The sequence below is a fragment of the Maylandia zebra genome, linkage group LG15, assembly GCF_041146795.1.
Source record: "Maylandia zebra isolate NMK-2024a linkage group LG15, Mzebra_GT3a, whole genome shotgun sequence".
Classification (NCBI taxonomy): Eukaryota; Metazoa; Chordata; class Actinopteri; order Cichliformes; family Cichlidae; genus Maylandia; species Maylandia zebra.
Window position 1 is genome coordinate 25,851,329 of NC_135181.1, and position 26,952 is coordinate 25,878,280.

General features: G+C 40.9%; 1 protein-coding gene across 4 annotated transcripts in view; it reads right to left on the reverse strand.

Annotated features, from left to right (window-relative positions):
- Positions 1 to 1,325: 1,325 nt before the first annotated feature.
- The window catches only part of nmbr (neuromedin B receptor), a 97,951-nt gene continuing 72,324 nt past the window's right edge, over positions 1,326 to 26,952 (reverse strand). For all 4 annotated transcript variants that reach the window (XM_023152701.3, XM_023152702.3, XM_076874197.1 and 1 more), the window contains 2 exons: positions 15,042 to 15,280; positions 1,326 to 12,009 (listed from right to left, as the gene is read on the reverse strand). In XM_023152701.3, coding sequence (XP_023008469.2) covers positions 11,850 to 12,009; positions 15,042 to 15,280 — 399 coding nt within the window. In that variant the 3' untranslated portion in view covers positions 1,326 to 11,849. The remainder of the gene's footprint in view (positions 12,010 to 15,041; positions 15,281 to 26,952) is intronic.

A 26,952-nucleotide genomic window follows, 5' to 3' on the forward strand; every position in this document is an offset into this window, starting at 1 on the left:
AAAAGGTGATTGTGATGTTTACAGAAATTTTATTTTGAAAGGTCGAATGTAAGGCGGAAGGATGATATAAAAGAGGAGACAACAAAAAAACGGTAGATGAACAAGTTAGCGCTACAGACTGTGTTGCCGCTGCAAGCCTGAGAATTAAAGAATGGAACTGAGAAATACTGAAGGTGTCATCATTAATGTTTGAGGCATGCAAACATTACAATAATGATGTGCTATGTGGTGGCTAGCTACACAGCAATGGTTAGCATAATGCGATGGAGGATGAACACCTGCTTTTTTCCACTCCATAAAAGTTAACGTGAGGATTCCCGATGGTTACGGACAAATGCAATTGCATGGCAGGATAAACGGACCAAATTTCAGTCAGGAGAACAACTGAGATAATTCATCCACAATATGAGGTTAGTCATTAAAATACTGCTGCATGGACTGGGCTGTAGTTACACCGTAAGGTTTTAAAAACTGAGCTTTAAAACATTACACTGATAAATAGTGGTAATAAAAACCAAGAGAGGCCGACAGTGGTCACTGACTTTTTTAGGGGCTTGTTCAGATTAAATAGAACAAGATTAAAAGCATTAAAACATGTTAAAAACACAACAGCCTTAATAAAAGTAGAGTAGGAAGCAGGGTTCATCAAGTCATCACTTCACAACCAGATAAGCTCCACAGTACAGGACAATAGTCAAAAACTACACTTCTGTTAAAGCCACTAGCTTGATGTTCCAGGTTTCAGCCTGTCTTTACCAACTCACCATGCGCCAACATGAAGGATAACTGCTGTGAGGAGACATATTTTAACCCACACAGTCTGAACCTGGTAGTTGAAACTAAACCTGTAGGTGAAAGGAGCAGAAAAAAATGTGTGATAAGTTTGGGCTAAAGACAAAGTTGAAACACTACACAAGTGCAGTGTGAGTCTGGCTTAATCCTACAAACTCTCCTGGACTTCGAAAGCTTCCCCCCTCCTCCGTTCCCTTACAGCTGCCACCTCATTCTTTGTGTAAAACAAAGGCTGTTAAAACTTTTGTCCTTGTTGGTTCTGTGTTTGGGTCTGTTTAGAACTACCGCCCGAGTCAGCCCTGACAGACGCTAGCTCGTAGTGAAGAAACTCACCTGACAAATGGACACACACACTGGTGTTTCCTGCAGTTTGGTACTGATCAATTGGATACAAACTGTGTCTTTGTGCTTGATGTTAGCACTGAGCTTTTCATGTGCTAACATCAAGCAACCATTTGGTTAAAAACATAAAAATCCATAATGTTTTCAATGCAACGAGCTACAGCTCTTTCATACACACACACAAAGCTGGAAACCTGTGACTGTACTTTATTAGGGTTACATTACAACGTGCATCAATGCGATGGCAGCACATTCAGAAAGGTAACATCTGCAAAGCATCAAAACACAAAAATACAGAAAGCTGAAACAGGAAAACACAAATTTAACATTATTAAACTAGAACTCTGATAATTAAACATCTTTACACAGAAAATTTCACACAGTTCATTTGTTTTAAATGACAGCTGAGCACATAACTGTCTTCTTTCCATTTCAGGCACAATACAGAAAGCATTCATCATTCAGGTCTCATCAGTGATGCGCCACCATTTCTTTTTGCTTTAATTTTCTTTTAGTCACATAAATCTCACATTGACACGTTTACATAGGTCACCTTCTCTTTTTTAACTACTCTTCTATTTTTTCTTGGAAGGAAAACAGAACCTGTGATCCTTTGAACCCAACTAATTAAAGTCTTTAATATTATAATTGTGTGCTCGTCCCCTTAGACCAACATGAACCGTGTCCTTATCTCCCCTCGCACCACTTTGACACAAACGGCAATATAAAGCAAATTTTACCGACAACCACTGGTTACTAATTCTTCCTATGTGGCTCTGATTGGACGAGCAGGTTAACAGGCCCGGCGGTCCTGTTTTTTGTCTTATTTGTTCAAGGAATTTTGGCCCCAGTTTCATTCCACAAAGGCTTCCCCGTATATATTAGAGACAGCCCCCACAGGGCCTAATTGATTTAAAATCCCCTCTCATTTTCCAACACTGAAAATTAATGATGAGTAATAATAATACCCTCCATACCGGATAAATTTGATCGACTGGTTAAATTGCAGTGTGTAATACTGCTGTAGTTACTGTCTGTACATATTGTTAACACAGTACAGTCTCATGTTAAAAACTAAATTTCAACTAGTTTTATTCCTGGAACCAGTCAGAACAGATGAAACTTTGTGGTTTTAGTCTTGTTGTATTTTCAGGGATTCTTTGCTTCAGTTTTTATTAGTTATGTCTGTTCCGCCACCACACAAGCAGGGGGCCGGTTACTGAGCACCAGTCAGGAAAAAACATTTATTCCCAAGCTGTTGCTGGCACTCGCTGTGAAATTAATGGCTAAGTTCTCAGTGTCAAAACTACACTGGTTTTAGTTTTTCCCTCACTGGTTGCCGAGCAGTTGCTGGAGGATGCTCGGTGCTGCTGCTGTTGCACTATGAACCTCTTTGCAGTTGCTTTGCTTGCAAACAGAGTGCTAGTGTCACCCATGGTTTGGATGGAAGATTCTGACTGGTTGGCATCTTTCATGCAAACTACAGGAAACTGCAGCAATCTACTACTGACCACAGTAAACACAGGGTAGAAGGAGATGACGATGATTTGGTTAAAAAAGAGGAACATTTTTCTTGACACTAACATGCATGTCTTTGGACTGTGGGAAGAACCCACAGAGACCCACAGAGGGGTGAACATGAAACCTCCACACAGCAAGAACCCAACCAGCTGGTGCATTCAAACCTAGCACCTTCTACTATATTTTATTTTGATTTATACAACAGTTCAGTGAAAAGAGAAAGGTCCACGATCGTACTTTCTTTGATTGTGAAATGTAAATTAAATTTTTTACAGCGTGGTCAGAATTTGTCTAGAACAGCAAGTCACTGTAATCTCTAACAAACACTCGGGAGGAAACATTCATTTTGTTGGCCTTTTGAGAGGCGGTGACTTCATTATTTTGCTGCTCCTGTGAGCATTTGTAGCAGCAGGAACTGTGAAAACACTGCAGTGAAAGCTAATATTCAAGGTACTGCTAGTAATTAAGAACGTGTCAGTGGGAGCAACAGAGACTCACTGGTGTGTTTTTAAAAGACAATAATGGAGCTGTTTGGCACAGAGGGGTGAAGATAAGGCTTTGGAAACAAAGAAAACCGCCCCCATCTCTGAAATTTGAACGGTATCTGCAGCTTTATGAAACTGGTCTAATAATGGGCGTGTTTCTCTCTGTCTAATTGCTCAACTTGATTACATATAATCATCTTCTTTCCCCACTCATCAATGTCTTTACTCTGCAGCTGGGAACCCAACTGGCCACACTCAACCACCTTTCGGCTAGACATTTTTTTCAGCTCACAAAGAAGCTTCAATGATGTATATCTATATGCATATTACTCAGAAATATATAACCCATAAAATAACAGCATGTCATCATCAGGCTAAAGTCATTCTTTACTTCGTCATGTTTGCTCTTCAAGGATTCTAATTCCACGTGTAAATAAATAGATAGAATAATGATCATAAATAAATAAAAAATAATAAAATCACTTTCTATAAATTTATAAGATGAAGATATCACACACATCGTAGTTTAAAAACATTTTAAGTCATGCAACTTATAATAAAAAATGTATTATTGTGGGGTCTACCTTACAATTTAAAGGGCCTTGAGGTGAGTGTTGTTGTGATTTGGCGCTGGATTGAATGTATTGAATTAAACTGAATTAAAGGCACACAGACAGCCGCCAACATCATCTTTTGCCTTCTTGTTTGTTTTGTGTGTTATTTAATGATCTCTGCTGCGTTATTTTGCATCTAAGGTTGTATTACAGCTTTAGTTAGCTACGGTATGAGTCAGTCTGCATTATCTGTACTCTGTGCAGTGTTTATGACCTTTTTATTGTGTTTTAGATAACCATTTGGAGATGTGGCTGAGGACAGAAGATTAAAATTTGCCTATAGGGCAAACTGTGGCTCATGCACTGCTACTTTCCTCTGGATCGATGAACACAGTGCTTGTTAAATAAATGAAATGATGAAGAGGGAGATTTCTTGGACCTAAATGTTCTCACCCAGATATTCTCTGTCAGAACTGTTTTAAAATCATCTCATTATCAGCTGCACGGAGGTAATATACGAGCATGCAGCACCTTGTTTCCAGCTCTCTCCTATGAGAGATAATGTGAATATGCATTCAGCACCGCATGAGTTTTCAATTACATTCAGGCCATATATTTGATGGCCTGAGCAGCCTCATCCACAATGTGATCTCAAGTGTGACCAAAAATGAAAGAAATAAGCAAAGCAGTTTTTACTGCTTTAAGTTAGTATAGTGAAGCATGATGGGATGGAGGGCGACTCACCCCTTCATCCATGTTAATTCCACCCAGGCTGCACAGCTCCTGCTCCCTGCAGACTGAGCGACATCCAAGTTCTCCTTTTCTTTAAAGACTAAAAACTTGAGTACTATGATGCGCACAAGTCATTTTGTTTCTTAGTTTTAATGTAGACAAATTGTCAAGTGTGGTGCTGTAACAGGATGCCACTAGTACAACAAGTCAGCTTAACTGGATTTCTGTCCCTGTAAGATATTCCATGATCAGCTGGAAGTGGTATCACTTCAGCATTAACATCAGCACAGAAACTGTGAGCTGGGTGCTTCATAGTGGGTTTCCATGGTAACGTCTAGGTGGCCCAGTGTTTTTATCCATGAAGTACATGTTGAAAAAAATAGAATTCTCAGTGACGCTTTAATCATATCATTCATCCTTGGCGTTTTCCTGCTACAGATCATTACTCATTAGCTGAAATAAACACCAATACACCCAAGTTAACCCAAGTTGCCCACAGCATCATCGTGTTTCTGTTGCATTGACCAGAATGATCCTTTGCAGATGTTTATCGTATTTTTTTAGCAAACTGAGGAGAAAAACGAAGCTGAAAACTGGACTTCCTCCACTTCATACTGGTCCAACAGTGATTCAGGCCCATTTCAAATCACCAATTCAAAGTGGCTTAAAAAATCCTCATGTTGATGCTTCAACAAACCATTTCTGCTGCTATTTTCATCTTTTAAAGACAGTTACTATTTAACATACAAAATAATAATATAATGACAGAGTACACCTGGGCAAACTGCCGTCTCACATTCATGCTCGATTTCTGCCATATTTAAGTCTAAACCACATGATCAGCCTACAGTGCTGGGAAAAAGTATGTACCCCCTTTCTGATTTCTTAGTTTTTGCATATGTATCACCTTTCAGATGATGATATATCCTGCAGTTCAGTTTCACCAACCACACCCAGGCCTGATTTCTGTCTGTCAGGGGTTGTGTGTGGAGGCGTGGAAGAGATGACCCAAACGCAGAACTCACAGTGAAGAAATGATGAGGATTTATTGGACCGGGTGAATGAACAAAGCAGGAACAGCAGAACTGACTAGCTGACTGAAAGACTGAGTGGCTGGCTGAATAACTGAGCGCTAACAGGAACGACAACATAACATCAATGACACGACAAGGGCTGAAGGGAAGAGAGGGCTTAAATACATGATTAACAATGACAACGATTGGAGACAGGTGAGTGAACAGCTGAACCTAATGAACTAATGATATATGGGAAGAGGACTGAACATAATGCACACAGACCAAGGCTAACACAATAAAACAGGAAGTGGAACAGGCAGTAGATAAACAGTGAACGTGAACTGAAAATACTGGGTCAACGACCCAGCAACCCTGACACTGTCAGACCCACTGAATCAAGAAATCAACTAAAACAGAACCTGTCTGACAAAGTGAAGCCGGCTAGAAGATCTCAGAAAGCACCACATCATGTTACGATCTAAAGAGACATCTGATAAACAAAGTCAATAGCATCTATCAGTCTGGAAAGGTGTACAAAGACTTTATCCACAAATGGTGAATTCAGAGAACAGTGCTGAACCTTCCTAGGAGTGACCAGAGTGCCAAAATTTCATCTGGCCCCTTCTTCAGAACTGAAGCAGCTTCTCGGATGAGAGATGAAACGTCCTCAAGAAACTTAAAGAGGTCCAAGACTTAAAGAGGTATCTTTCCAGGCTCCTTAGACCAGCCTACCAAAATTACTCCAAGAACGCATGGACTACTCATCCAGGAGGTCACAGAAGACCCAGAACAACATCTAAAGACCTGCAGACTCAATTAAGGTCAGATTCAACAGTAAGAAAGAGACGGGGCAAAAATGGCCTCCGTGGGAGAAAAACCACTGCTGACCAAAAAGATCACAAAGACATTTGCCACCAAACATCTGGATGATCCCCGAGACTTCTGGGATTTTTATTCTGTAGACTGACGAGACAAAAGCTGAAATTTCTGAAAGGTTTGAGTCCCGTTACATCTACATCAAACTAACAGCGTTTCATACAGAGAACATCACAGCAGGAGTCAGACACTGTGGTGGTAGTGTGATGGCTTCTCTGATGCTTCAGGATGACTTGATGTGACTGATGGAACCATGAATTCTGCTCCATACCAGAAAATACTGAAGGAGAATTTCCTCAAGCAGTCAGGTTATGCAGCAGGATAATGATCAATAAACAAAGATTTTGGGGTGGCCAAGTCAAAGTCTGGACTTACACCACAAAGAGAGTGGTCCAAAATTCCTCCACAGTGATGTGAAATACCCGTTACCAGTTACTTTTTTATACAGGGCAGGTAGGCTTGGATGACTTTATATTTACTCAGGTTATCTATATGAATTTATTTGATGATTTGAAGCATGTAAATGTGACAAATATGCAGGAGGGTTGTCTTGGGCCGGCAGTCCTCACACGGTGACCTGCCTTGGTTATGTATTGCACTGTTGTCCCTCGTTATCCCTTTTACTGGGGGGGGGGGGGGGTGCATGTGTGTGTGTGTACGTGTGTGTGTGTGGCGATGTCCTGGTTTTCCTGGGAAACAGGTCTAGAGAGTGTGTCCCACCGGGACATGCAGCGGATCAGCCTCGTCTGTGGGAGTTACTTGGGAGAGTGGCTGACCTTGCGTCGATGCCGGATCGTTGCAAGAATTCCCGTTAGTTTCTAAGCAAGACAGTCAGTAAGTGTGAGTTTGCTGCCGTTGTGAATGTACTAATGGCTGCGTCTGTGATTTCCCAACGAGAGGGAAACACGGAGCACGGACACTGGGAGAAGACACGGCATAGAAGTCGGGGACACACGGGGATCTATCATTGCGTTAATATTTACCTCACTGTAAATAAATGCACTGTGTTCATTACAGAGAGTCCTGCATTTGGGTCCTACTTTCCCTGCAACCCCACACAGTTGATGTTTAGACGCATCCACACACACAGGTGGTGTCGGTTGGTGCGGGTATTCATAGTTACTGTCTGAGCAGATAGCATACTTTTTTCTTTGTTTTTTTCAAAGAGCTTTGGGTATTTGGTAGAGATAAACAAAAAGTCTCAAGATGACACTAGAAATCATGACCTGAGAACCTAGAAACAGCCACTGCTTTCCTTTTCTGTAGTCTCCTGTCAGAAACTGGATAGTTTTAAAGAGACAGACAGACGTCCTATAAACAGAAGAATGATTAGAGAAAGTGAAGTCTTGCAGAGACAAACAGAGCAAAGTCAAAAAGGTGAAACAGAGAAGGAAGGATTTCAGATTTCAGGACCGGAACAGCTCTTTCTCATTACTTTTGTCATGGACACAGTTTGATAGATTGCTATGATTGGATGTGGTGGGGGAGCTGCTGTTATCACACAGTGCTTAAATAATGCTTAAATAATCCGATTAAATAGTTGTTAAGGCCTGGTCCATTTTAATAACATTCAATCAGTCTCAAATTCTGGTTTCAGTTTGTGGAAACTCTGACAGAGTGTAGCTGATCCTTTTATAAAGTTAGAAATATACAAGCTCGTCCAACAGATTACGTTTCTGAACAGAAACCCAGGGTGGGCAGCTAGCTGGGAAACACTCCTTCAAATGCTCCTTTCAGGTCAAGTTTGAGGTGCTCTGCAGTTTGCAGGCACAGAACAGGCTGACAGCTTTCCTCACAGTCAGCAATTCAACAAAGCAGGCGTGATACATGAACCCAGATTAACTGCTCGATTCCTTTCAGTGGTTCTTTATATCTGAGAAAAAACACATATTGTGGAGAGATCTTGGCACTGGAACATAAACTGATTGGACAATTAATATTTGGTTTAATGAGCCGAGACGTGGAATTAGAGCTGCAACAAGCGGTTTGACTATCTGAGTCCCTTTTCAGGCAAGAACACCAATCATCAACCTTTAGTTCTCAGATCTGACAATCTGCAGCTAGATTTCAGGGGGAAAAAACAAGCTTTCCAAAGCTCAGAGAAAAAGTGGAACTTAATTTTTAACATGGATATGAGTCACTTTTTTTAAACTTTAAGAAACAGACAGAAGCCTTGCTGTATGTAGCCTTCTGCGAGCGTTCTTCTAATTCTTTGTAGATTGAAATTCTTTAAAACGTTTTGAGCTACACTAAAAACTAAAATGTTCCTCTTTCTTCCATGCCCAGATGTTTTGGCATGACTGTCATCACACCAGCCTCCTTAAAAGACAAAACGGTCATTTTTACCCCTGGCGGCAATGACAGCGTACAGAGTGACAGGATGAACATGATAGCGGCTCAGAGATGCTGCTCATTCCACTAAACCGACAAAAGACTCAAGCAGATGCAACTGAAGTGTGTATCCATCTGCACTGTTGCCCTTTAATGGTGACGTAAAACACACACACATACACAGACTACTATATTTTCACTAGTTAAGGGTTTCGAGCCATGCCTGGTTTATCACTGGCCTGATTGAATCCATAAAAGTTCTGATGAAGGTTATTCTGTGAAACTGAGCCATGGTCAAACTATAAGGTTCAACAGATGTGAACCTTATAGCCCGTTGACAGCTGCCTGCACGCTGTAATTTCAGCTTCTTACATTTGATTGTCTAATTTAAAAGCTACAAGCCTGAGGTGACGACCAGCAGCCAGGCTGCCCTGTAACCTGTCCTCTCTCCACTTTAAATAAGCCTTTAAAAAACATTTATTTCTACTAAAATGTGGCAATGATGCTGCAGATTGGTGTGTGAGTGTGTGCCTGTGCAGAAGCATTTATTCTGTGACTGACATTCGAACAGGACTTTCCAACACAGGAAGGTGAAGCATGCACAACATCAAAGAAAACACACTCAGTTTAAAAGAGAAGAAAACTGACACCAAAACACGGTCAACAGGACGTCACAGCATCTCTTTGAAAATATGGCACAGATACTCCATCAGCTGTTGACGCTAAGGCAGAAGCACAAAGCTCTGTTAGGTTTTGCATTCACCAGGAAAGGCTTATTATCAAAATCTGATTCTGCGGTGACTTCAGTTACAGGTGAGCAAGATATTGTCAGGTGATGATGGTAATCTTGTTCCATGGATGGGTGAGGAGCTGCTCCTGATTGTTAACAGTCGGTAACAGGATTCATTGAGGAGATCAAAAATGAGCATGAGTGTCACAGCTCTGTCCTCAAGAGCATAAGCCTGTGTAATTCTGTATTTCACAGGTCCATAAAAATTTGTGATGCAATTAGTTAGTAATTATGGAAGGAAAAGGGAGTTCAAACTAGTCGCTCTTACTTCATAACCCGAGGAGTCTTCATGAAGTGCACAGCAGGGCAATGCTTTGCATTTATCTACAAGCAGGCTAACAATTAATTCACCAAATAATATATGTTTGGAAGCAAAGCACTTCCTATAATTTAGCTCTTATTAATGTTCCAGAACACCCTGAATCCACGTTTAAAGCCCTCTTGTTTCTACGTTGCTTTAACAGCTTCTTAAATTGGAATCAATCTGCTTTTCCCTTTTTTCACTTACATCTCCGGTTCCATTGTCAAATACTCTCGTGAGCCAAAGCTCCAAATATTGATGTCAGTGAAATTTGTAATACCTCTGGAGGTCACCTGTGATCATAATCCACTTTAAATCTGCAATCTAAGATTGCACTGCAAAGTATGCATCACATTTGAGCCAATAATAAAGTCCAGTATTGGGCTGAAGTGTGTCGGGTCGGTAGTTCAGTAAAAATCAGTTTTTTCTTCTGCTTCTCTCAGAGCTGTGGAGGCCGATATAAATGAAAGCCTGGAATCGTGCCACTACACTCGGCAAGTAAAACCACTCACAGAAAAAGACATTTCAAACCTATCAGGAGAGCAAAAGTCTCTTAAAGCTCGAAGGATAATGAGACGGATGACATGAAAAGCAGGAGGAACAGTTTGCTGCCTTTCAAAAGACTCTGCAGTTTATTGGCAGCCAAACAACAGCAACATTAAAGTCTGCAGTTCAAAAACAGAAACATCAGGGAATCTGAGTAAAACAGAGCAGACGGGTTCAGGTTCCCCTTTTAACACCAAAACTATGGCAACAGCAGCATTCATTTTAAAATGAAAAGCAAGAGCTGCTGTTTGTTGGCTGTGAGGGGAATTTCTCCTGTACAAATATACATTAAAGTAAATCAGCGATCTCACATCGCAAGATCATTTCCTTCTCATGAGTAAATCAAGAGCTGCAGCTTAAGCTATGTGCCTGTCAGTCATTTTCAATCAGACCCAAGATGTTTCCTCAGTTTGGCCAGCGACTCAATTTGAAGCAAGAGAAAGTGACCCGCAGCTTTCCAGCAGAGGATTATGGATCACACTCTGTGCTCGAGCTTCTCAGGTTGGCGATGCTACCGCCTGCAGAAATAGGCCACACTGGGTACTTTCCTAACACCCAGCAGCACTTTGAGATTTGCTCCATGAAAACACAAGCAGGACCTTGGTGAGGACAAATGCCCGCTGGCCTCCAACTCAAACCGCCTGTGTTATTGTTCAAGGACCAGAGGGCTAACGAGAGCAGCCCTGCCAGACCCTGTTCTCATCAGAGGTCCTTATGAGTTCAACACACACAGCAAGTTAAAGAGTTTAAGGCTGCTTCCAGTAATGTGACATCCAGAAAAACTAAAGCTGGCACCAGAGAAGCACTTTTCACAAAAAACGTTTTAAGACTGTTAGCTGTTAAAACCTGGTGGATACAGCAAGCAACAGAGCCACAAAACAAAGAGCTACCAAACAGATTCAGGTTCAAGTGCATTCATCTCCAAAGTGGTTTTAGGAAGAGTTCGGATAAAGACAGGCCACACCCCATCACTGAGTAGCCTCCGAGCATTCTCCGAGACCTTGGATAACATGTGAACATTTTTCCTCTGAGAGTTCTGAAACCTTTATCTGAGTGCAGCAGACAAACGAGCCCACTCAGTGAAATCAACACACAAAAATGGCTTTTTAGATGAGTCCATTGACGGTGAGCCTCCCGGCAGCAAAGCACAGAGAAAACGAGCAATAGCTGCAGATATGCTAACGTTGCAGCCATGCTGTCGGCTTTAAAGTCTGTGAGGCTTTTCTCACAAATTTGATTCCATCCATCTTTATTTTTTATGCAGTTACTGTTAATAAATCTGGAGAATCATCCTGGAAAAAAGTGTTCTTAGTTTTTATACTGTCCGTCTTGTATTTCTAAGAGGCACTTTCTGTTTGGTTGCCAAGGTAAGGATGTAGACGATAACTCTGATGGGAAAGGAGCGACCGTTGCAGCCATTCAACTTGTACAAGACTCGTGTCCGCTGTCCTTCCCTCCACCATCCATCGCTGCTCCGCAACAGAAAACCTCTCCTACGATAGTCCAACATTTCACACTCGGGAGGAGGTGAAGCTGAAAATGTCAGACTCTTAGCGTCCTGCTTCACAGAGCCACTTCCTGTCTGTTGGGGTTTCCATTGGCTGCCGGAGCGAGGGCAGCAGTGGGCGTGTTCTTCTTGATGGAGGTGAGGCGGATGTGGGAGGTGCTATGCAGATAGCTGGCTTGGCGCTCAGGGCGAGGACCTCGACCACATCGCAGCTGACTAAGGAGGAAGAAGAAAGCAAAACTCAGTGCAGATGTTAGTGGCGGGATTCCTGTTTACCAGATATTTTTATTGTTAGGAGTTTGCATGAATGTGGGTTGAGGCGTAAACCTCTGAGTGGTCAGTAAGCCTCTGTATCCCAATATAAACACCAGCCCTTTTACCATTTCACAGATGAGGAGAGGTTTGTGGGGAACATGCAGTGTGTCTGCTGAAGCTGAAAGCATGTGAGATTAGCGTGTTAAAGTTTTACAGGATCGTAGTTTCGTAGCTGAAAGGGCAAAAAGAAATCAGGTCTGGTTTCCATTTATTAGACTCATGTCACTGAATTCTGTTTTCATAAGCTGACATTTCAAACTTATCACTTCTTTGTTCCACTACAAAGAGTTTTGTGCTTTTGCTTTATTATCTCTGAAAGGTCTTATTAGCTCTGTGATAGAGAAGATGATTGTAGCCCTGGGACTACAGAGTTTTACTCAGTAACTGTCTTGGCAAAAGAACTCACAGCAATGGTTGCACATCTATCTTTTTCCATGTTTCAACAAATTTTTAACATTTAAACCTGCTGTGGAGGAGAGGATTGCTAGCTCTCTTCTGCCTTTCCCTGACTCATTGCTGGTCGTCGTTGTGTCACTGCCATCAGCCTAAATATCTGGAACCGTGCGCACACGATCCTGCCTGCTCGATACCACTACTGGTGGTCAAAAATACAACAGTGTAATTTAATCTGTCTGCAGCATGTGAGAACATTCACTGTGTTTAAGTTCTTCTTTCAGACTTTAGCACAAATGTAGATCTGCATCTAGAGTCAGAAGTACAAAAGAACAACAACAACAACAAAAAACTCAGCATGGGAGTAAAGACTGGACTATGTATGCACAGAGGGTTGATGGGGGAGCAAAAGAAAACAATTCAAAGACAGAGATGAAACAACCCAAAAGATAACCACCAACATAAAAGAAATGCAGTGAAGGCATTAAACTCAATAAACTCCAGGCAGAAACCAGAAAACACAGAAACTCTTCACTCGAGTAGAAATAAAGCAAAACACAAAAACTAGAAGCTCTAGGATAATAATGAGGAGTAATCAAAACAGGAATGCACTCTGACTTTTCTGTAACAGAAGAACCTTCACAGAACTCACACAGGAAACTAAGAATTCAAATCTCCTTAAATACATCAAACCCAAGGACCACAGGACTGCTGTCGGCTGTTCCTGCTTTAAATCGTAGCTCTGCAGTTTGGTTGTCTGCAGTTTTACTTCCTCTACTTCTCTTTTGTAGAGATTCTCATTCAACAGTAGCTGATGAAGAATTTAGTTCTATGCTGATTTCTTTGGCCAATAATTAATCACTGATTACAGCCTATATGGAAAATCTGCATCACGTCAGCCACAGATGAATGCCTCTTTCCAAAGAACTATTAAAAACTAAAAAGCATGCATGTGCTGGAGATATTTTTCTTCCAAAAGTCATAATCCTCAGAAACAGGCACACATGTTAATTGGCTCTCTGGGTGCAAAAGGCGAAGAAACATTTCTGTACTTGAAGTAAATCATCACACATGGACAAATTAAATTGTTCAGCTGTTACATTCTTCAAAACAGGCAAATAGCTATAATTGCATCCCAAAGGCACATTTTACTTTTCCTGCGGCGTCTCTGCTGCTTCTGAGGTGTCACGACCTGCTGCAAATCTGAGCTGAATGAGAGAAAAGCCCGTCCCCGGGTCACGGTTTCCCGCTTTTTGGGAAGGCTGTGCCATGGTTACGGTGAAGAGTTTAAATTTGGGTTTCCATCGTGCGGAGGCAGAAACATGATGAGTTTCAGGAGGTTTATTGGGTACTCAGGAGGAGTTTTAGAAAATGGCGAGGCTATGATTATTTTTCAGCAAGTTATAAGAATCCATTCAGACTGAAGAATGAAATACTCGCTGTGTGGTTTTTATCTGAATGCTCAGTCTTGTATAAATGTTCGTCCTCTAGAAAGTTTTGATTAGTCTGTGACTGCAGCTTCATGCGGTGTAAACACTCGGAGCACAAAACAACACAAACACGCTGCCAATGGCGTGCAGCGCAGACGAAGCGCGGCCTCGGCATGCAAAGACATTTCCATCCGTATCCTCCCACCGTCTGTAAATCAGCTACATTCACATTTTATTGATGCAATCAGTAAAGTAGTAAAGACTCACTGGAGCATTCAGCCTCTGCTTGTTTTCCACCTTTTTATGGTGACAGCAGTTAATGTGAGCAGTAATAGAGTTAGCTGTAGCAGCGTCCAGTAAATCAGCATGCCGTGAACATTTCTACCTATAGTGAAGACAAACAGCAGCATTCATACGTTCAATCTAATTTCTTCTTCAGTAGTCGACGTAAAATAAACATGACCACGTAATTAAGCGTGTTTTATATCACAGAACAGCCGAGACGAGCTCTGAAGCTCCTGCATTCGCTGGCTGACATCAAGCATCTGCCTCTGCTTGATGATTTTGATTTTTGAAGCTGATATTTGTAACTTTAACTCTGAATAACACACAATTCTGGCACCAGTGAATTTTAAATAAATGTAGAGCACTGACAGGCTGTTTGGGAAAATTACTGACATATTTCTGAATGACTGACGGACATCTTCAGTGGGAGCAGCTGAACCTGCAGCTGAGAGCAGAGTGAGATGTTAGTCTTTTGTAGACACTGAAAAAATTAATTCAAGGGAAATGTATTCAAATGTAGCTTTTTCCATATGTTTATTTTTATTATTATTCTTTATTATTTTTCTTTTCTGGGAGTTTTGTGTGTATCCAAATAAGTGCTGCTGAACATTTTACTAATCCAAATGCTGCAGTGCAGTTATGAATAACACTCTGCAGGAGCACACCAGTGTGCACACTTTGGAAATATTAAAGGGGGAACTTGCCCACCTTATTGTTTGTGAGATGTTTGAGAACAGTGTCATCTGTCTCTATTCTCTGGGGCAGTGCAGGGATCTGGTTAGGTAACATAACCGTCTCAGGTAAAAGCACCTCAATAACTCTGACCTGTTGAAGTGTCTGCGGAAACTCTCACTGAGCAGGTAGAGCGCAAACGGGTTGACGCAGGACGAGGAGAAGCTGAGGACCCGGGCTAGAAGAGTGATGACGAGGTGGGCCAGCGACAGATCCATCTGGTGGTAGTGGAAGGAGCGGTACATGTAGAGGACGTGGTTTGGGAACCAGCACAGGGCGAACAGGCCCACAAAAACCAGCACGATCTTAGCCAGACGCTTCCTCGTCTCCATCTGGAAGAAAAGGATTTAAAGCGATGAGACATCACAAGCTGGAGGGACTGAACACAAAACAGTTTTCAGTAAACAGAGCTGAAAGATTTCCAAACTACATCTTCAAATGGAACTCACTGGATCTCACATGATCAGACCTCTCTGTGATTCATTAGAGGAAACATGAGCTGTGGAGGTGACTTGGAAAAGAAAAGGATCTGTCTGCATGTTGAACTGTCTGATTCTTATAGTTTGGCCAGGGTCACAATGAGAGCATGTGGAGGGGATACAAACTTTGACAGGGGGGCAAATGGCTCAACAAAAGCAGGAGGGGACATTCACGCTGTCTCTTATGTGCACTATGTTACACTTGCACACATCCACAACGTCCATAAACACAGATTATAAACTAAGATGCCACGAATACAAAAACCTTAAAGGTGCATTTAAAAACACAGACATGGTCCTTTATAAAGGACTTTCCCTTCATGACTTCTTAGTCTTTTCTATATTTGTCTCACTTTCTTGTTTCAGATCATTACAGACATGTTGGTATGAAACAAAGATGGGGTGTGTGTCTTTGTCACAGACTCTGAGTGCAGAGTGTCCTCCACACATTTCCAGATGTTTTGCAATTTTCAAGTGAGGTCTTTAAAGATTTAAAGCCAGCAGTGGTTTAATGATCTGTTTTTGGTTCCATTAGGAATGAAGGGAACTTCCCAAAGTCTGCCTTTGATGGCCCATCAGCTCCAACAGCTCCATCAGCTGCAGTGCCCTCCTCAGTAACTGCTGCAGAAACACTCAGCTACTATGATATGTTGTTACTCCAGTAACTTTTCAATGTTTAACTGTTTCCATTACAGCCTTTACTTATAGCTGTAATAGTGTGTCAGTAGAATTCAGCTGAGGGGGCACAGTGACCTTTTTCGACACTCCTGGCCCCCGGGGACGTCCCTAACGCAGAAGCTCATTTTGGCTAAAGGTCTTTCTTTGTTAAAGTGACTCCTGCCTACTCCCGCCTGTATGCAGGGCCACAGCCACACATACTCGATGCTTTGTTGGTCGTCCCTTTTAAGAACATTCAATGGTTTTGGGGGCATATGTCTGAGCACTGCTGCAAACGTATTAGAAAGGGCGTGTTGGAGTCCATCCCGGGCATGCATTTTATTTATTCTTCCTGAAATTTGTAACTTTTATACATTTTACATGGAAATTGCTTTGCAAAGAAAAACTCAGAATCAGGAACCAGGTGACAGTTAAACAAGAATGGCAGTTTCCCAAGTAAGTCACCTGCATTATTCAAGTTTTTGTTTAAACCTTTTGCTTTTATAACCTCACGCTTGGATCACTGCAACTCCCCTTTAATAGGGGTTGGCCAGGGGACTTGGTCACACCTACAACTGGTGCAAAATGCTGCGGCACGGTTTTTAACTGGTAAAAGAACATTTGAGCATATTACTTCGGATCTCCTTACACTTGCTTCCAATTTAATTTAGGATCGCTTTTAAAATCCTTTTACTGTTTTTTAAATCCTTAAATGGCGCCTGTATATTTGTCCGATGTGGTACAGTCCTATGTCCCCCCTCGTTCACTCCAGGCAGCCGAGCAGCTGTTGCTCTCACTCCCTAAATCACAGCTGAAACTTCTCTATTGTGGTCCCGAAGCTTTGGAATGATCTTCCTCTTCAAGTTAGGCCATCTACGTCAGCGGTGGTTTTTAAATCCAGGTTGAAAACAAATTTTTTATTCACTGGCTTTTGACTCACTGGGTAACTGACATTGTTATTTTATTGTTATTTATTTAGTTATTTATTGTAGTTCGTGTTCTCTTTATATTTCTGCTGTACAGCTTTGGTTGACCATGTGTTGTTTTTAGTGTGATAGTGCTATATAAATAAATTATAGTATGGTAAACTTTTGAAGGTTTAAACCTGTCTTAACCTCTAATTTCTTTCCAGGTTCTCACAAAGTTATCTGGACATTTATTTTTATTTACTTTATTTTATTGTATTAATGTTTTGTTTTAGGTTTGCTGTGACAAATGTCTTCAGTCACTGAATCATTGAATCGTCCAACCCTCTATCTGTTCACATACACACACGCACACACACACACACGCACACACACACACACACGCACGCACGCACGCACGCGCACGCACGCACGCACGCACACACACACACACACACACAGTATAACTTGTACGCTTATTAGTGTGAATGCTTGAAAAGCATTCACAGTATTGTTCTTCTAATCTTTATTCTATTTTATTCTGTATTCCGTACGTTTTTTGTACTCCTACTCCTTCAAAACCGTTCAACTTAGAAAAACCATTCAAACACCATTAGATTCCCCTTCTTTTGGACATGACTGCTTCTATTTTTCTCATTTTTAACATTTATATTTTTAATTTTATTCAACTTTATTCAACAAAAATTTCCCAAAATTTCCCATGTATTTCAATGGGGAGACCCTTCAAATTCTCATTCAACTTATTCATTTTTAAACTCTTACTACTTCCACATACATTGACATAGAGCCACCATTCAAACTTTAAAACGAAGACAAGACATTCAACTATTCAACTTGTATTTATCTTTTCAATATCTATTATACTTTTTCTTCAGTTCCAGTTTAAGTTTCATGATGTTTTTTCACCCGTTTCAGAGTTTATAATGGGTGTGTATGGGACGGAATGTTGGGGCTAGAGTGAGACAGCTCAACTGCTAGAGTGAGAGGAGCAAAAAAATTAATCTTAAAATCTTTTTTAAAACTGCTGCTGTGTCCGCAGCGTTTGCTCTACAGGTATGATTTTACCCTCAAAACGTAGCCATCGCTGTCCCCTTTCATCCAATGTGTTTACTATTGTCCTAGGTGTTATGGTTCTTTCGTAAATGTCACCAATGCACAGCCTCCTCCCTCCAACTCTTCCATAGACTCTAATGTTAAAATGGCTCAGAAGGTTCGTTTGAAAATCAGAAGAGCATGGTGTCTTTACACTGTCACCACGTCCATATAATAAACTCCACAGACATGAAAACTGAGAATTTGGTAGACTAGACATTGCTGTCGCTCACAGTGAAAGAATTTTGTCAATACGACTTTTACTTTTCATTTGGGAACGATTTGTTTCGGCCTGACTTTTCTGTTCATTTTAAGCAGCAAAAGTGAGGTGCATGTCTGTGTCCGTGTGTATGGAGCCATTGGGTGCGGTCACTATAGCAACCAGGCTCACACCTGCCTGCTTAACGAGCTCTGCCTGCCACTGTACCAAGATTCATCTTAAGCACTTCTCTTTCAACTGCTGCTGTGTCCACAGTGTTACAGCCATCATTTTACCCTCAAAACGTCGCCATCGTTGTTCTTTTTCCAACATCTTGTCTTTCAAAGCTCAGAGATGTAAACTTTTTAAACTGTGTGGGTCCAAGTGGAGGGATCACATTTTAGTCATTCAGTGATTCAAAGAATATGACCTTTTAATATTCTTTCAGATGTTTTCTGACTCTAAATGTTCTTTTCTCATTTCTTAGGTTTTTCTAATTTACAATTAAAACATTTTCAGCTTTTTTCCAACTTCTTCTTCTGTGTAACCTTCAGCTTTTAGCAGTTCAGCACTGTTGTTTTCAGGTTAAATTCAGGTTGTTTTTTTTTTATTTTTTTATCTCATTCAAAATTTTTAACTCAAAATTCAGCAATTAATTCATTTCAGTCCATACATTCAGATTCAAGCATTCACACTGCAGTTTCTTCAGAAAATGCACTTTCTAGTTTATATGATGTAATTCTCCAATAATACAACCTATGTTCAGAGTTCTTGTGTATCCCTGCCTGCACACATTTGTTTGGCTTGATTTTTAGTCTTTGGAGGATAAAGTCATTACTGCATGGATTGTCTCACTAATGAGTGTTTTTGCAAAACTCAGCGTTGGCTAATTAGAATTTAAGAAAACCCACCATCTCCTCCCTGAACACCATAAAAAATGTTTGTCACACAAGTTGAGTACGAATATTTTGTGACAGCTGGGATGTTCATGAAAAGCTTTCCATTATTATGGTTTTGCTTTTTTTTCTGTGTCTGATGGTTCTGCCCAAAACATATTATTTGTTGGAAGTGAGCAGCATATAAATATGGAGACTGATCTGTATTTAAAGATGAAGAATAAACCTTTCTGGAGACCAAAGCAGAATAAAAGCTCTCAGGGAGGATGCTGAAGTGGATGGATGGGTCAGCGTCCGCCAATCAGACATGCTGGTTTATTTTAATAATGACTGCAATCTTCCCACAACCTCAGTCAGTTTTGTTTGTGATTGCAGATCAGAAAACAACATGCAGTTCTCACTTTAAGGCAACGTCACACCAAACAAATATTCATGTAGGCCATTTCTTCTTACAGTCTGATGCTGATTAGTTAGAAGCAGATTCTGTGAGCCAAAGTTTCTATGGTCTTCATCAGTCGCACCAAAAGGCAATAGGACTTAATAGTAATTTTTTGACTAATGAGTTGTCAGAAGTGGTGAGTCTCTCCACAGCATGTCCCATTTTTCTGTATTAAACACTTGTAACTGTATTGAATGAATCCAGAAGGCAAACAGAGTTGAAACAGTTGCCTTCATTAATGGGTTTACATTTGAAAAAGGTGTACATACATCTGAAAAATGAATACATAAGAACAAAGCAAGTAAAAAAAAACCCACAAGAGTTGACCCAAATGTCTGTTTGAACAGAGGAGGATGCCACAGTGTTGAGGGAAAGGTTTTGTAGCTAAGCTTAGTTTTCAGACAGGTACATGGAATCACGAGAAGACCCAGGGATCCAGCGTGGAGAATAGGAGTGGTTATCAATGATATAAGTGCGGGCTTTGTCTCGTAAGTTCATAAAAGAAAGAACTAAGATTTTAAAATGATACCTAGACCTGACTGGAATCCTCTTCAGACACTTGTTTGTAGCAGAGTATGTTGAAAGCATTTTGTACAGTTGGGAGGCAATTAATAGATGCATTATACAGACAACAAAATAGACCATTACAGTAGTCGATGCTGGAGGAGATGAAGCCAAGAACAAGAATGTCCAGTTCACTTTTTGAGACAACAGTCCTAAGTTTAGGAATATGTCTTAAATAGAAAAAGTAAGTGCGAGTCAGAAACTTGTTATGAGCATCAACAGTTAAAGAGTTATGTGCGCTAGCTTGAACAGTGGATGAGAAAGAGCTCCAGAATGATAATTAAAGACTCAGTCTTATTTGTGTTAAACTGCATAAAAATATTTACCGTCCAACCATTCACTGCATTAAGTCAGTTAAAAGCAGAGGCACAGTTGATTGTCGTCAGCATACGGATGACTAGAAATGGTTTATAGCTAGTAATAATGAGACCTAATGGCAGGATATACAATGAAAACCAGATGATAATTCAGCCACATCTGACCAGAAACTGCCAACTGAGTCATCGCAGTGAAGAATAAAACTCTTTCCACAAACGCATCTGAGCAGCATAAATTAAATGGGCTTACTTGTCTTTGTCCTCACAAATAGTTGAACCTACTAAACCACCTGCTAATGCTAAAAATGGTAAGATGCTAACACTGGATTGACAATGACAAGATGAATTCATGCTGCTTTTTGTTTGTCAGGCAGGACACGGAAATGCTTAGAAGCAAACATGAGAGATCCTCGCAGTAAAAACAGTAAATCCAGCAGTTTTGCCCCTCGATTGTTTACTCTGGTGTAAAAATGTACTCAAGCTCGATGGAACTGACAGTTTGACTCCCATTGGGACTTGCATATGAAAAGCAACGATGAAACGGATGGAAAACAGAATGAGTGATGGGCGGAGACTCCAAAGAATGGATTTAGGATTATAATACCAGCAGATGCATGGAGCGTACGCCATCATGAGAGGAACCTGACCTTGTCAGTCTGATGCTCAGCGATTGTTAGAGACACATGGAAAAAGGTCAATCATGTCAGTCAAATGCATTTTACACAGGTCACAGCCCAGCTCGATACAAACACGCAAAAAATGTCAGCGGCGTTTCTTCAAAGAGCTTCTCTGTGTAGGCCAGAGGTCACACCCATCAGACTTGCTGGCTTTCTGATGCTCCTTTAAACAGGAGAGCAGCACACCGACCTTCACCATTCCCTTTTTAAAATCCTCATGAGCACAAATTAAACTCCGAGTGCATTCAACCTTCTCACTGCAAACACAGAAAGAAGTAGAAAATCAGCTCTGCAGTACGATGTTTGACACAAAAGGCCACACGGAGTACTCGGTGGAGGATTTTATTCCCCCTCAGGTGCACAGAGGTTTTTTCCTTCTCTGTGCTTGCATCTCTTTGATATTTCAGTGACTCGCCGTGAACGTCACAGCACTGCAGCGAGACACAGTTTGTCAGTAACAATCAGCCGGTGCAGAGTAACAAGGACCGGGGGCCATCTGTGTGTCAACTTCATTATATCCTCTGCTGATTGGCTGTCACAGGAGTCACCTAAATCCTCTCAAGACTTGTTTAACTTTTTGAAGTTTCATTTCACTCCTTTGACCAGAATGTGTTAGTTTTAAATTCTGTGTCATTTGATTTGTTAGTTTTAGTCAAAGTTGACACACAGACGCGTGTCAAAGAAATGATCAGCATCCCACACCCAGGACTTTGAGTTTCACAGCAGACAACAGGCTCATGTGAAGCTGTAGCGCACAAGTATCAATTTCATGGGGTAGAGATTTTTATTTGGGAAAATTTCATGTTTTTAAAGGATAGAGATAATAGATTTTTAAATAGATTTTAATTGTAGTAAAACCCCTTCTGCGAGCATCTGCCAGCTTGATTAGCAGCATGAAGCCAGCAGCAGCTGAGAATTCGCAGCAGGACCTCCCGACAGCATCACCTGCAACCTGCAGTCGCCACAACCAGCTGCTTCTCCTACTCACTGAAAGTTTCTGCTGCACTGTAACTTCACTCCTAACTCCTGTTTCACTATTTATCTGGAGGCAGGTTTGTCTTGTTTTTAATTTAAGCAGCCAGTTAGCATGTGGTAACAGACTACTAGGTATGTCTGGACAGGGTCAACATCCTTGTCAAATATGCTACTACAACTAATAATAACGGTCATAAGTCCTGTATTTTATTTCAGACATTATCCACACAACACTGTTAGCACTTATTTACACTTCTTTGGCCCTGAAATTCTCTGCTGATGTTTAAATGTTGTATCAAAGCGTAAGTTGCACACAATAAGAGGATTGTCAGCAAGTAAATAAATTAACTGAGGCGTGCATGTGTTTCTTTTACACAGTGAACCTCTTTAATGAACACGTTGTGCTGCGTAAAGAACAGATGTGTCTTTCCAGCTACACATCATTAACAGCAGCCAGCTGCTTCTCACCTCACCTGACTCCACCATTAAAGATGAGAAACGTTTGTATAATAAAAAAAGTTAAAGCGACAGCAAACTCTGCTGATTGCAGAGCAGGAATCATCTCAGTGCTGCAGGCGGGCTGCTGATTTGTGTTTGCTCTGATTTGCTGCCAGCACTCGGGCAGCGCTTGGCATCTTTCCCGAGATCCTCTTAGGCACCTGCTGCTACGGGCCATTACTCATCTGGAAGGCTGGATTATGTCAGTGTGTGTTTGCATGAACTTTTAGAGGTACAAATAAACTTTTCCTACTTCTAATTTCTTTGCAGTTTGTAAATTATTTATTTATTGTGTGTGCCTGTGCCTCTGCATGTGAGTGTTTGTGCTCATCTGGGAGTTGAGAGCTGTCGGCTCCCATTAGAGGTACGTCTGAGATGGATCCATCTGTCATTTTGCTTTCACACTCCACATGCTGCAAAAATGCCAATATCCAGAAAAGCCACAACAATCCAGAACTCAATACACATAACTGACAGTGAGACCCATGAACCAAAGCACAGGGTCATACAGAAACATGAAGACAGAAATCAGGGACTCAACAATAGCACACGGAATCAGACCTGATAGTTGAATAATAAAGAAATCCAAAACTTAGCCTGTATGAGAATCCAAAGTTAGGACGCTTGGAATAAACCCTCAGTAGAAGCCCAAGAATCCGATGCCTTCATCAAACAATTAAAAAAGAAAAAAAAACTTTAGAAAAAACCATGGGACCAAGACGGCAAGGAGAGGCTTCATTTCGTACTCGGTCGGAGTGTGGCGGATCTTAGTGTCTTGCTAAACATCATAAACCTGGGAGGAGGACGGTTCCACAGTGTTGGTGTTCCACTCATGTGTAAACTGTAAAAACAAAAATACTTATGAGCAAAATGGTTGATTATGACATCTTATTAGTATAAATTACAGTGGACATTCCCATTGTCCTTCAAGGAGCAGACACATTTGGGCCTAATCAGCACTGCTTTTGCACAGGTGCCAAGTGACTGATTTAAAAGTTACACAAGTCCTCAGCTGGACTGGAAGTGGGTCACAGAAAGTTTTCATGGCTTAGCTGAGACTCAAATGTCACAACACACCTGACATTTGACCCAACCAAGGTGGACTACTGGCTGAGTTTGACTTAACACTACCAGTCAAATAAAATGCAAATATGGATCATATTTGGGTTGTTGTTATCAGGCCAGTATTCCTGGAAGGAGTCACTGCAGGTGAGGTGAAGAGCTTTTCTAAAGTTAACAGCTACACTTGTTACCACGGTTCCAGTGACAGCCTCCATCACCCCTCCACCTCTCCACCTGTTCAAGCAGAAAAGTGTTTTCTTTAACAGACCATAAAAGTTGATTTACTGGCCCAGGGAGGCCAAACTAGTGTGGACACCTTGAGGATTTTGCACAGTAATTTAGACAGTTATTTCAAAGTCTTATCTAAACTAACTGGTTTTAATGATGGTGAAGGAAAACAATAATTTGTAGCTTTTCTTCCACCTTTTTTTTCTTCTAGCACCTTCTTTTCTCTTTTAAGTGGATTTGAAGTGTTTCTCTATGTGAGCTTTTGTCTGTATTATTTTAAGGTGTTCACCTTAAAGATAATAGTGATTTGGCAGTATTTCAACAAAATCGAATAATTTTTGATCTGTAGCGGTTTCTTATAATGCCTTTAGTCAATCATTGTTACTTAAAATCAGCCCCAAAAATTAACACTCTGAAGACTTTCAACAAAATTCCAGTCAGTGCTTTCCCAGGAAGACAAGACAGGAAGCTCCCAATGTGTGATTCTAAAGCCTGGTTGGTTTCATGACCTTGTTTCACTCATGTTAATGCAAACATTCACAAAGCAACTTTGTCGGTACCCCAAAGCTTTAGGTATAGCTTTAAATGTAGCTTTAGTTCTAGCTTTAGTTCTAGCTTTAGGTCTTTTCTAAGGTTGAGCTGCCTGATGGTGGTCATCCATCGCAGGCAGACCATACCTCGGATTCATGTTTCCATATTCTCAGATGCTTTGTTGCTCATGTCGACTTTTCACCCTTACACATCAGTGTAAAACTGCGTTTGTATTTCACCATGTTGATGCATTAGACGTAATCAGTGAATATTACTTGTGTACTCTTTTTTTACACTTTGAATTTAAGCATGTGTCTTTCCTCAGACAGTGTTATTCAGCTCTTCTCTGACTGTCTCAGCCTGAGAAAAAATTGACTTTCAATCATGCAGATCAACCACCTTCCTCGGTGTGCTTTGTGGCTTCTCGTTGGCAGCACCTGAAAAGATCTCTGTTCGATCAAAATGCAGCACTATGAAATGAAATTTGCTGGGAGCATCTTATCTGTGCATGCATTGTCTGACTTCTGCCTTTGGCTTGTTTTTGATTCTCACAGCTTGTTTGTCTGAGGGAAAGTCGCAGTGATGATTAAAAGAAAAACTCTGATTGTTAGTGGGAAACAAGACACGAACAGGCCTCTCTTGTATCAGGTTCACACACTTTGTCAATACATCCATCCACCTGAGCCATTTCACTTTAAAAGGAGAGCTGCACCTTATCAAACATATGCAGCAAAAACACATTTCGATGCAGCAGGCTGGATACGTGAAAAACTCCACACCATAAAGACTTTAAATGTCGCCATAGGAAGTTGAACTTTCTCAACTCCTGTTGTTGGATGTGTGATGACAACAAGCATGAAAAGCAAAAGAAATCTGGGAGTGAGAAGCAAAAAGAACTTGTCTCTGCTGCAGGGCACACACTCCAGGCTACAGAGGGAAATGTGAGTATGGATTCATTCATATTTCTGATGCTGACGTCAGTAGTTGAGTTGGAAAAAACAGAGTCCATTCACCCACACAAAACTTTCATGATATGAAGGTTTCAGAACTCAGAGGAACAACTCTGAATAAAAACATCTCAGAAGCAAAGTATGAATAAAGTTAGAGGGAACAAATATGCATGCATCAATACAGGAATCATGGGGTGTACTTCGTTTTTCATAGACTGCATAGACACTAAGTACACCCCATTATTCAATAATAAGACGATAAGAACTTGTGTTGTTTGCTGTAAGCCTCTTTTAACAGAATAGCTTCAGTTCTTTGAAGTACAATCAGGAAATTTCTGTTGCAGATTTACTGCTGTGCTCAGGATCATTGCCCTGTTAATGACCCAGTTTGGTCCCAGCTTTAGCTGTGGGACAGACAGCCTCACATATAGAAAACTCTAGAATACTTTGTTAAACAGATGAGGCCACTGAGTGACTGCAAGATGGTCAAACGATCATAACTGCGCAGCTGATCTGATGTGTTTGGTTTACGCCAAACCTGCTGCTGTGCATTATGGAGAGAATCTCCACCTTCTCAACAGTCCAAAGGACTTTATTACAGAAGTCTTGTTGTTTGTGCAGATGCAGCTTTACACACTCGGGCGCCCTGCTGGCACACCCTGGAGTTTCTCTGACCATTGCATGATCAGAACTTTGGATGAATTTTCTGCAATGTCCAAACCTAGGAAGATTGGTGCCATTTTATCACACACCTGTTAAGGTTTTAGGAATTTTTACCCAGACCGGTTAAATGCCAATTTTACAGAGTGGTCACAGAATCTCTTTAGCAGCTCCTGGGTCCTACTTACCCTCCTAATTCCTATAAAAGCAGGAAGGGTGAACTTAGTTTTTCAGAGTCCTTAAAGCTCCACATACAAACCTCTACACACACACACACACACACACACACACACACACACACACACACACACACACACACAGTTAGTTATCTTTTTTGTCAGGTAAAGTTCAAATAGAGGTGGTTAAAATCATAACACAATGAACACGTCCATATGAGTAAAAGTTATATATGAAATCAAGCGTATTGTTGCAAAACTTTGAAATGTTTGGCTTCTGAAACACACACACACACACACACACACACACACACACACACACACACACACACATATATATATATATATATATATATATATATATATATATATATATATATATATATATATATATATATATATATATATATATGTGTGTGTGTGTGTGTGTGTGTGTTTATATATGGTACTAATGATATTCTGCGTGTTTATCAACCCTCCGCTGATGGACTGTCATGCTGTCCTGGCAGATGGCTGGCATTCTCTGAGCTTGGAGATTTCTTCCTGTTAAAAGGTAGGGTTTTTTTCTCACTGTCACCAATTGTTTCCTCAAAGAGGCTTCTTTGAATCCTGAGGTTTTCTCTGTATTATTGTAGGGCCCTTACAATATAAAGCATCTTTAAGCGATTTCTGTTGTGA